A 12,508-nucleotide genomic window follows, 5' to 3' on the forward strand; every position below is an offset into this window, starting at 1 on the left:
TTTTACACTAATCATACCAAAGACATGTGTAAACGAGAAAACAAACCTGAGCTGTTGAGTTCAATATCAATTGCTTACGCCTAATAGATTATCCCAATAGTTGGTATCTTTCGATACCCATTGTGAGGTTTGTTGATTGAGGTGCTGGTTCATTGGAATGCCCAGATTTCAACGGCGACCGAAGAGAAATTTGAAATGTTGTTATCTATCCAAGATAGGGTATAAAAGTGTGTAAAATTTTTCCGTTTGTACAACTCCGTTGACAGAATTTAGATATTTCTCTTTCGTTAGCTAAGGACTGTGCTGACGTGTACAAGTCGGGTGGACGAATCAGCAATGTCTATACAATCGAGCCTCGTGATGGTTTAGGCGCCTTTGACGTATTTTGCGACCAGACCACTGCTGGTGGAGGATGGATAGTGTTTCAGAAGAGACTTAAAGGATCCATGAACTTCAATCGTACCTGGGAAGAGTACAAACATGGCTTCGGAAATTTCTTCACTCAGGAATTTTGGCTCGGACTGGAAAAGATCCACCGCTTGACAGGAAATGAAACGGCAAATAGACTTCGCATAGAACTGGGAGTAACTAATGAAGAGCCACTTTACGCTGAGTATGGTTGGTTTGGAATTGGAAACGAGAGCACTACCTACCGGCTGAAACTCAGCAATCGTTGGGGTAAGTCAATTTGCTTCGTTTAGCCTATCCTCCTCCACTTCCTCATCAATTATGGTTATTATTTGATCATCGTCCACATTTATCATGGCATTTCAAACGCTTCGTTCCCATGTAGCTAAATTAATATATCCCAATCAACGTCACTAAATAACAGTTTAGTGGCAAGTATGTACATGCTTTTGTCGAACTGATGAATTAAACAAATTATTAGTCTCATTGTAATCCATTTACTACTCGATGCCGAAGCATATGATCTACAATTTGAATAGTGAAGTTAAAAGAGTAAGTGGAACTCGTATTTCTCTTCATGCCTTTAGTTTTCTTCAGAAAACTTCCTTTTCTTTAACATGCAAAATATCTCCCAGTATTGTCATCATACTTACTAACCACAAACATAGAACTTAAAGCTTCATTAAATATGTCCAGTTTGTAAAGTTGATTCTTTTATTTATTTGTTTATTTTTTTTTCGATTTTTCGACAGATGGGACTGTCAAGAATGATTCGTTTGGTTTCCATAACAACTTCTCTTTTGCCACTTGGGATAGAGACCTTCCTTACGGCGAGTGCAACAAGGAACGTGGAGGAGGATGGTGGTACAGTAAAAATTGTGTGGTCTCGTCAAACCTCAACGGTCTTTACCCAAGCAGTGGAACTCCTCTCGGCAACATCCACTGGGATCATTTAGGAAGTACTCCTGAGGCAAGTGCTCCTGAAAACACTGAAATGAAAATCAGACCAGTGGACTTTAAATAGGTGTTCTCTTACCAATAATTCAGTAAAATATTACCTGATTTGAACTCCCATTTACAAAAAAAAACAAGTCCTAATAGAATGATACGTTGCATCGGGAAGAGGATTGCATTAGAATCGGCTGAGCTATGATTTGCTTTCTACATCAGTCGCACTGAATATGTAACTATATAATTGCCACAAAAAAATAAATAAATAAAAAGAGATTTTCATCAGGAATCGTTCCCTCAAGATTTCTCAAAGGGGAGAAGGGTGGCTGTCAGTGAGAAAAGATTGTAGTGACAACTTACGTGCAGTCTACCAGTGTTCTTCCATCTGCAATGGAGGGGGGGGGGGGGAGGGTCGCATGCAGACGGCTCACGTACACGGGTTCGCACACAATGTAGCTACTCATAAAAAATAAAAAAAAAAAACAAAAAAAACAAAAAAAACAAAAAAAAAAAAAAAAAAAAAAAAAAAATTAATAGCTTTATCCTGCATAGATTGTAATCGCACGTTTGCAAAAACTTGACTTCGAAGAGCACCGGAAAAAGAAAATGGCTTGAGTATCATGAGCATTCCAGACACCCTTAACAAATGCCCTTTTCAAGGAGACGTAAAGCAAATATCAGTTTTTAGTGATATTTGATTTCAAAGCTTCATGTTCGAGAAGATTTCGTATCCATGATTTACTTGCACTAGAAAGTTCTTGACAGATTTCATTTAACAATTCTGCCTTCTGCCCAAAACTGAATGAACGTTCTTGCTTAAAAAGGGACAGGGGAAATGAATTATTTCCAAATAAAGTATTTCCTGCGACTAAAATAGCTTAATTGTCATCTATGGCTGAAGTCTTTGTTTATCATTTTCGACTCTTTTTGCCCGACTAGCTTCTAGATCCCTCGTCCTTAGGAGGGAGCATGGGTCCTGAAGCTTTATATAATATTATTTGTATTGGCTTTATAGAAATTGAGATTCTTCAAAAATATCATTGGTTTGGTTCTTCAGACGACGATTTAAATGCTGCAAGGAGGGAAGAGAGGGTCCAGGTCAGAAGCAGAGACACATCAATCTCTATTATTATTTTATCGGTTTTAACCGACGACGAATCTTCCACGAAATTATTCCTAAAGAGACTTTGCTCCGTATAATTTCGAGTGCTACTTTCTGTGTACCATAAATTGCGCTTGGAATGTGGAAATTGAGTTAAACTATAGCTACTGGTTTCCTATCCAAATCTAATATTCTCGGTGCCTGTTGCCTTCTTTGGGTATATAGGTCAAGGTTAGCCATAATGATTTCAGAAGTTGTTGTTTTTGTTGTTGTTGTTTTTTTTTTTGTAATAGCGTTAGGTAATTAAGTGACAAATAAACGGCAAAAGTTTGAATTATAAGCATATGTGAGCGTAAGAGCCAACTGACCTCGAAGGATCAAAATTCTTCGTTGAAACCCCAAAAACTTTCTCGTGCACGTGAATATCATTTTGGTTTATGTTTTTCTCTTAAAAAGCACTTTGGTGAAGGCTTAAAGAAAGGGCGGTAGAGGAAACCATAAGAAAGTCAACGATGACTGACAGAAGTTATTTTTGGAGAATCAAGCCCTGATGCCGTTCGAGGACAGAAACTTTAAGGTAAAAGCCTGACATGCGGCCCAGAGGGTTCTTCAATCTTATCACTCGTGTGCGGATTAAAAGAGACAATCGGATATATATCAATAACTAAAGAATTTCAAAAACATATCTCAAAAGTTTAAAACGTTAAAGAAAACAGTTTCAGGAATGGACATCAAGATGTGACAATCAAACACGGGAAATTTATTTTTAGAGAGAAACACTGAGACAGCCTCAACTATCATAAGCCATACGATGCCATTACATTAAATGTCGGTCAATGCCCTTTCGTTTTTAAGCATCGGACTCGAAAACTATGGAACCGGATAAATCACATGACTACTAGCATCGACATCAAAGGATAAATTATGGAGTTTTGCTTGTATTTTTTCAAATAGTTTTCGAGCCTGAGGCGATTAATTGTTTTAGTATAATTACTCAGGTGATTATAGAAATGAGCAAATGTATAATAAATTTTATTTGTCATTGTCACGCGTCAGTGAACAACTTATAGGCCCTGTTTACAAGCAAGGAGGGTAACCCTTGTGCTAGGGTTACCCTAGCAGGCGGGTCAAAGATAGCCCGGGTTTACAGGCAAAATTTCACAGGTAGGGTTATCCTACCACCCGGGACAACTTACCTATGCTTGGAAACCGCACGCATTGTTATCAATGTTCAAAGGGTCTGGAAACAAGTAAAAAGTTGTCCCGGGTAGGCGAGTTATCCCCACCAGAACGTTTACAAGGCAGCTAGGATTACCCTAGCGCTCAGCTAGGGTTACCCTAGTGGTAGGGTAACCCTAGCTGCCTTGTAAACACGTCGATGAAAAGAAGAAGAAATGTGGGAGCGTTAGGGTAATCCTCCTGCCAGAGTCACCCTAACACTAGGGTTACCCTACCTGCTTGTAAACAGGGCCTGTTTACATGAGTGAGGGTGCCCCTACATAGTAGGGTTACCCTAGCTAGTAGGGTGACCCTTCTCTATTGTAATTATACTGCGTGTTTACATGTGAGGTAGGATGACCCTAGAGGTAGGGTTACCCTACCTGAAAGGTAGGGTGACCCTACTGTGTAGGGACGAGTTTTGCCGCCATTAGCCCATGTAAACGCAAAACCTAGGGTTATCCCTAGGGGTAGAACTATGTCCAGTCACACCGCTGACACACAGCGCAGGCATCTCAGCGAAACAAAATGGCGGACAGTGGAACAGCATCCACAGCTAGTGTTAGCTACAAACCAGGTGAATATTTTCGCCGTTACCAGCTTACAAAACACGTTCCTGACTCGGAAGATAATGGAGAAGATGTTGATAGTCTTTTGGGAACCGAGAATTCTGCGGAGAACGTCGAAAATGTCCAGCAACTATCCAAAAAGAATCGAATTAACCGCCAAAACTTTATCTCCCGCCGTCATTTTGGTTGTTTTCCTTGCTGGGTGACCTGGCTATAGTGTCAGCCCTCGCCCCTAGGGTTTCAAATTACCATGTAAACGCTCGGTATCTTCAACCCTACCAAGTAGGGTAACCCTATCCCCTAGGGGCACCCTCTTCCCATGTAAACAGGGCCTTAGTGAGAGCCGCTCGCACGGACAACGGGTCATCCTCGGTGTAAAAACTGACGAGGTTTTCTTTCTTTCATGAGGTATTGTTTTGTTGTCTTTGTTTTACGTCACTTGTGAGCTTCGCGGGTTTTTATACCGAGGATGAGCTCTGAAAACAGACTATTTCTCTTGTAAAAAGCCCCGTCTTTCCTCCCGACTGACACGTAAAATTTTGACAAACGTTTATTCGTCTCGTTGACCTCCATTGCCTCAAAGTCAGTGGTAAATTCGGGTTCTGTCCTCGTGTACCGGTTCACAAGAGCCAATACAAAAGACCAAACAATACACAATAGCTAACCGATGACTCCTAAACAAAGAAAGAACAATGGTAATTCCCTTGTGAACCGTACATCAGGACAGAACCTAAATTCGGTTTGTTGTTAAAACCATTCTGTTAAGTAAATAAAGTTTGCGAAAATTTAATGTAGTTGTTTTGATTTATTCCTGCATGTCGACATAATCAAAATTTTCACGGGAATTTAAATGGTTTTTTTAACGTTTAGCACAATTTTCACACCTTACCTTTGAAGAGTGTCATTCCAAACTTTGTGGCGTGTTTGGTATTCCTGGGAATAGCATTTTCTTTCATTAAATTAATTTATTTCCTTTCCAATTTAGGAGAGGGACATAGCGTTTTGCGGTGTTGCGGTGTTTAACCCCCCTTTTTTTAAATGCAATTTGCGGTGACAACTCGCATTGCGATGTTGCGGTGTTCTAAAACCTTACTGAGTACGATGTTTACAATTTCAAGCTAACGGTGTTGGGTGAAATAAATCATTTTCAGTGTTGCACTTTATCCTTTAAACTTATATAAAACTAGATTTTGACTATCGTTGTTACCGGCGACCTTTCGCACGATAAGTAGTTCTAATTCGATACCGACAAATATTCACTAAGACACTGCTAGCAGAATTACAACTTCTCTTAATATCCTCAGCAGGTTACAGAAAGAAGCGTAAAACTAGAAAGTAATACATGAAAAAGAAACTGATGAGAAAATGGAACCGTTTTTGCGAATCGGCTTGTTTCGAAATCTTACCAAGGCACGATAAACAGAACGAAAATAAGATATTACCTTTGTCCAGCAACATCTCTTGAACAAAAGCTCATCTTTCAAACCGGCAGACTAAATCCAACAGGGATCAACGAACGCTTTTCATTCCACTAATTTCTTCGTGTTTTTCTCGTTGCCATGTTCCCACCAATAACGTAACTCCCTTTTCTGCCTTTAAAAACACACACAACCCACAATTCCACTATTCGCTCCGACAAAGGGCTAACGCTCGAAACGTCAGCTTGTGTAATCGTTACGGTGGCCAAATTACCATTTCAACTTTGTTGATAGATCCAAACAAAAGTAGTATTCCGACTGCTGGTGGATTCCCTTTTTTAATATCATATTTTAGCCGCAGAGAATTAATAAAACAGATAAAACCACTACTCTCATTTTGCAATTCGAGTTGGGTTTATTTAGTTTACTCACCAAATAGGACACAAGTAAGCTGGGTCCGGCTGCAGGACGAAGGAATCAGGATGGTAACCGACTTGAGCCATGCTTACTTTCTGTTAAAAAAAAAAAAAAAAAAAAAAAAATACTGCCCGATAGACCAACAAATAGAGGTAAAAGGAAGGAATAGAATATCCTGAATATCGACTGATTTTCCGCGTGGTTCTGCCTTCCGCTTTGTCCCCAGTCTCTCGCTATCACTGGGAGATATTTAGTTATTAATTAAGGAAAACCTTTACCTTCCCATCACTCCCCGCTCGCGCTCTACTCCTTTAAAGCTAAATTAAAGTATCCCTCTCTCGCGCTTTCCGCTTGTCTCGCTTGCTCTAAGTTTCCCAATTCCCACCCAGCCTTGGGAAAGTCTGAGGAGGAGGCAGGCTTAATTTTGCCGCTCCAATCGCAGTTTGTTTATGTTGTTCATCTCCCGTTGTGCTCTAGGTGGTGATGGATTGTCACCAGATCTGCAACTGGGCGTAGGTGATTATTGGTCAGGGTGTACCTACCCCTCCCTCGTTTACAAATATTACAATAAGGCGATATAGGGCCGATAGCGTTCCATGTTACTGATAATCCCACTAGAGAAAATTCTTTCTTCTCGTGACTCCGTTCGTAAGACCAGGGAGTCGCATTTGATAGATAAGGCTTTCTATGACTCTTGAATCTCGTGGCCTACACCGCCGTGAGGAATTAATATAATCCATAGCCTTTAGAATTTTTCCTTTTCTACTTTTTATGTTCTACTTCATTTCCGCCTCCCTTTTTTTAACAATTTCTATTGCTACATTCTCCATCTATATAATATTGTGATCCCTATATAGTTCAGTAACATCTGTAAACCTGATCGAAGCTAGAAGGCTGGTATGGCCAGCCCGGCGAGATATTGTTATACACATTGTTCTCAATTAGCTTTGCTCAAGCAGTAGTCTTTTGACTTCTCGTTCGAGGTTCATTTAATTTTTTGGCTCATTAGATCTCCTTTCTAGAGAGATCGGCAATGTTCACAACCAACAGGATCTTCGTCCACCGTTTTTGCAGTTAATTTAATCTGTTTCAAAGAAGAGGAAAGGCGAAGATAAGAGGGGGATATAGGTGCGATAACTTTCCATGTTATCTAAAAAAGGTTACAAAAAAGACTTAACTGTGAGTAGGGATATCGTGCGAAAATGGCGTTTATAGAAGACATTTTTTTCTTGTGGTGGTAACCAATAAAAAAAATCCTGGCTACGCCCTTAATTTGTTTTATGGCAATAAAACAACAAAAAATTAGTCTTTATTAACACTATCTTTAGAGAAACGTTATCGAAAACTCCTCTCAAAGCCTTTCTTAGTAAAGTACCAGCTGTGAGAGTAAGGGAACAAGCCAAGGGAGTCCTTATATGTATCATGGGCAGGGTACTGTATGAACCCCTGTTATAAGCCGCATATGTTTTGGTGATGGAGGTATAGGGGGCCGCGTACACATTCACGGACAAGAAATGGGAATCGAAACTTTCGAGTTTTAACATGGGAAATAACCAGTAAAAAATAACTAATTAAATAACGTTGGCTGCATTTTCTTAGTCCCTAAAGAGGAATGAATCCGCAAAATTTAAGCCTATTTTTTGGGACAAAAAAGAATGCATGTGAATAGGTTTTACTCCCGTCCAAGAATCTCTTGATCATACTATATAGACTATTTCTTTTTTTCATTTGTTTTTTTTTTTAATAGAGATATTAAAAAACCTAATTTTTTCAATAATAACTTATGGCACGAAATGTAAAAAGAGGCCAGTAGAGGGTAGATTTTCTTGCAACATGCATCTACCGGCACAGAACTAATTGTTTTTTCCTAGCTAGTCTATTATACCTGTTGTTTTTAAGATCGGGCTACTGAAAAATGTTAGTTTCTCACACTGGTTGATACTTTAATGCCCCCTTTTAACGGTAAAAGTTAAATCTCATTTCAAAAAGAAATTCTTGAATATACAAGCTTCCATTTGATAGAACGTGTCTTGGAAGTTAACAAGAGTGAAGCTTTCCATGTAAGTCTGAAAAATATTTAATGTTAGCATGGCCGATTGCAAAGGTATTTCTCCAACTTTTCAATGCAACGCAACTGGCCTCTCAAAACTACTCCAATCCAACGTGTATTACTTACTTTGAGTATGAATAATGTCCTAAAGCTTGAAAATGGAATGAAATAGTACTTAGCAGCCTGGCAAGTGCTTCACTGACGTCACCTTTGTTTTCTTTTTCTTAATTCAGGTGCTTTTCAGGACGGCGTTCGCATTGCTGTCTCTACCAAGACTAGACTTTGTGCTTCATAGACACCAAGGGCAAATCTATACATAACGACGGTTCCTCTTTGTCCGAAATTTCCTTAAACAGTCATACTGTTCTAGTTATAGAGATGCAGGACGAATCAGAACCATAACCAGATTTATCGGTTTTCTTCGTGGAGTCTTCTCTGAACCAGTTTCCGTTCTCGTAATAATAGTGAAAGATTTATAAATCATACTTTTCAAAACATTGTCATATTTTCATTTGTACGACCTGCCATAGCAAAATCTGGTGCAAATGATTGTTAAAAGCTAGTTTTTTCTTTTTATTTTTTAAACTAGGCTGTGGCCCCGGTTGTCCTGTGTCCTTGGCTATGATCTATTTTAAAAATTCATGTGTAGTTGATGCATTTATTCTCTTTAAGAGGGTCTGAATGGGAGTACCTCGATAACACTAAACACTTCATGTGTGGTTTTGTAACATGTAACAGTTACATTTTCGAAGGCTACCGACGATTCACGGAGACTCTAGAAGATTTCCGAAGATTAAAACAAAGAGGTCCGACCATTGCCGAAGATCTAAAGCTCCAAAAACTTGACAGTATTTTCTTCGGCAACAGTAAGCATTAAAAAAGTTGGCCAATTTAACAACAACCACAAAATATTATGCCAAATAACACCAACAGTAAACCCCGTTCAGACATTCTTTATAGCATATTGTATTTTAGCACCAGTATCCTGGGAATGGGGTGGGCCTGGCTGTACTTTCGCTCCCCCGCTCCCAGGAAATTTTCTACATGATAAACCATATATGTGAATGTGGAAGTGAACATGTCAATCTTTATTTTCCTTGGATGTATGTATTTCTAAATATAAAAGAACGTTTTTGGAGCATTCATTCACATTCACTGAAGGGAACGTTTTATCCCACTAAACCGATACTACAATATACTGGACATCGGCTAAAAAATACAAGGATGGTAAAGGGCGTAGGAAGCGTGTGTATCAGGGGCGGGGAGGGGATCATTTGCGTTCTACAGTATTTTTTTTTTTTTTCTAACTGAGCATTCTACCTTATCAATAAAGATTTAGAAATGCAAAGACTAGCAAAAACTAACGATAAAAACCGACGTTTCGGTGTCATCATGACGCCACTGTCAAGGAGAAATAAAAAATGAAGTTTGTGGCAAGGTGTAACACTAAATTAGCATAAATATGTTACGAGCTAATTAAACAAATACTTTTGCGCGAATTGAATCGCTTTGCACGTTCAGAGTGGGTTTTAAGTCTCTGCATGAGGAAGATAATCGGTGTGCACGATCGAGCATAGTTTTCAGCAAGCTCCGTTTGTAGCGATTGTCTACATGGCTTTGGTAGTGTAATAGTAGGCCCGTGTTTGTTGGTTTCACATATACCTTGGTTTCAATCCGAGGTGCATGGTTGAGTAGTTCGGTGCCAAGGAAAGGAAGCTTGCTGTTCTTCTCCACCTCCATGGTGAATTTGACCGAAGTGTGGGCGCTGTTGAGGGTATGCAAGAAGGTAGTTGCTGTTGCTAGATCAGGCATTACCGTGAGTATATCATCAACATATCGACGATAATAGGATGGAAGTTTTCTTTGTCGCTCAAGGGTATCTTCGATGAATGACATGAAGACGTTTGCTAATAAGGGCCCGAGAGGGGACCCCATAGCAACGCCATCTGTCTGTTCGTATAGAGCCCATTTCTCCTGGGCCCATTTCTCTGATGAGTGTGATCGCCTAAAGAAAGTTTTCGCACGGCTTAAATACCCGGAGCGCCTGGTAAATTCTACCATTAACACCTTCTTACAATCAAGAATTCTTGGTACGCAGCCCACACAGACGCCCAAAGAACCAATATCCATTGTTCGTGTGGTCATACCTTTCAAAGATCAAGAATCAGCAAATTATGTTAAGAAAGAGCTCAAGAATCTTAGCATGAAGGTGCAGACAACTGTCCAGCCAGTATTTGTTAGCCGCAAAGTTGGCCAAGATCTTAAAGTACGAGAGATCAAGCCACAGATTGTCAACCAACAACGCGTCGTTTATCAATTTCAATGTGACCTGTGTGATGCGGGTTATGTGGGCTATACACGCGGACACTTACACACACGCGTGGATGGACATAAACGAAAGGCATCTTCAATATATAAACACTACCACGAACGGCACAGCGAAGTCCCGAAAGACCTACTGAAACGTTTTAGCATTCTGAAAAAGTGTAGTAACAAGTTCGATTGTTTGGTGAACGAAATGCTTTTCATCAGAGACTTAAAACCCACTCTGAACGTGCAAAGCGATTCAATTCGCGCAAAAGTATTTGTTTAATTAACTCGTAACATATTTATGCTAATTTATTGTTACACCTTGCCACAAACTTCATTTTTTATTTCTCCTTGACAATGGCGTCATGATGACACCGAAACGTCGGTTTTTATCATTCTACCTTAAAAACAAAAAAAAAAAGGAAAACAAAAATAAGAAATGATGACAATTAATCTATGGTCTTTTGTAAACAAGGAAAAACAAAAAGAAACAAGGTGACCTTCACACTGAGCCGTGGAATGTGGCATGTCTTTCAAAACCAATGTTTGTGCGAAAGAATCATTGTGAATATCTCTAGAATATCGTGCAAATAATTTTAGTCTACGAATTGGCTATCCGAGTTTCACGCGCACTCGCGTTTTGCTTCCTCTGCTATCTCCGAGGGTAAATGAAGACCACTGGGACAGGAAGACGATTGAGAGACATGGGAACGAATTAGTCAGATATTAATATTTAAAGTTTGATGTAGAGGGCTCGGGTTTAAGGGATAATATTGGGCTATCTGTTATGGCACGAGTTTATGCCATTATACGGCAGCTCAGTCAGCCTGATACTTACGTTTTCTTTTGCAAGTTCTCTTTTTGTTAAATTTGTTACGTTAGAGTTTAAAAGCTTTTCACATCGAATATCTCCTGTTAGTGGCGTAAGAATCATTTTGTAACCCTATATTTTGGCTAACTTCATTTATTTATCTTTTTTTTATCTATTTCTATTTTTCGTGAAAATTTTTGCCAAGTATATAAGTTTGCGATAACGCAAACATTTTAAAATAGTTTGCACTTGTAGTTAATAGTTAAGATTTTGCTTAGCTCCAGCTGTTTTCTTCTTTTTCTCTTCCGTGAACAAAAACATTTCTACGGTATAAGAAAATATATAACGATCATATTGCAGAAATAAATTAGCTGTTGGTGTCATTTAAGTGTAACTGTATGTGTGTGAGGGTGGCTGGGGCGGGAGGGGGGGGGGAAGAGCGGCATGACCTTTTGAGTTTGGATATATAACTGTGTGTTGGAAAGTTTCTCTTCGCAGTTGATTCCTCTTGGACGAATTCTTCGAGAATAGTTAAATCCGTTGATAACTTCCCGGCACGGTCAAGCTCATCTTGAATTATACTCTTTTGTTTGATATCGCTTGTTTTTTGGTTTGGTTTTTCCTACGTACATTACCAGAGGTTGAGATAATTTTCAATGTTGCAAGATGGGGGAGAGCTTTCATTAAGAACAAACAAATCGTTAAAATTGGATATTTATAGGCAAGATTTAAATTTCCAATAAAAGCTGCAAAAAATAGCCTCCCCCCCATCAACAGGAGCGATCATAGAGGATTTAAGGTAATTATAAAATTTATAACTTTATTTTATGTATTATAATGCATGGTAACTGAGTCCAAGAGAAAAACGTGAATACCCTCAACATCTCAGAAATATTACTGATTTGCACTTAGTGTTTAATAGTTTTGGCGCCAAAGCGTCGTCCCAGGGAGTCCGGGGACCAACCCCTCTTTTTATTTGAAGACGCGACTAATCCAATATTTAAAATAACGATTAGCCAGAGATAACGTAGAGATCTATAAGATGTATGGAATGACCTGCGAATTGTAAGTTACATTTCATTGAACTCTCAAATGTTATTCCATATTTAAAAAAATCTGTATTTGTTTATTAGTTTGACTTGCTTCCTCTGGCAACTAGTACGAAAATAAAAGGGTCACCATACATCTGTAACCTTCAAAGCTACAGTAACGCTTCAAAACGAAAGCGCGAATCAATTACATACCAGTAAGAAG

General features: G+C 39.1%; 2 protein-coding genes across 5 annotated transcripts in view; one reads left to right on the forward strand and one right to left on the reverse strand.

Moving 5' to 3' along the window:
- Positions 1–12,508, reverse strand: part of LOC148741091 (fibroleukin-like) — a 371,193-nt gene that overhangs the window by 100,781 nt on the left and 257,904 nt on the right. The window lies entirely within an intron of this gene.
- On the forward strand, positions 137–1,810 carry LOC148741096 (angiopoietin-related protein 7-like). The gene is made up of 2 exons (XM_088756919.1): positions 137–678; positions 1,161–1,810. Exons 1-2 carry the CDS (start codon positions 447–449, stop codon positions 1,430–1,432), a joined length of 504 nt encoding a protein of 167 aa, XP_088613045.1. The 5' UTR covers positions 137–446; the 3' UTR covers positions 1,433–1,810.

This window comes from Stylophora pistillata, chromosome 1, assembly GCF_964205215.1.
Source record: "Stylophora pistillata chromosome 1, jaStyPist1.2, whole genome shotgun sequence".
Taxonomy (NCBI): Eukaryota; Metazoa; Cnidaria; class Anthozoa; order Scleractinia; family Pocilloporidae; genus Stylophora; species Stylophora pistillata.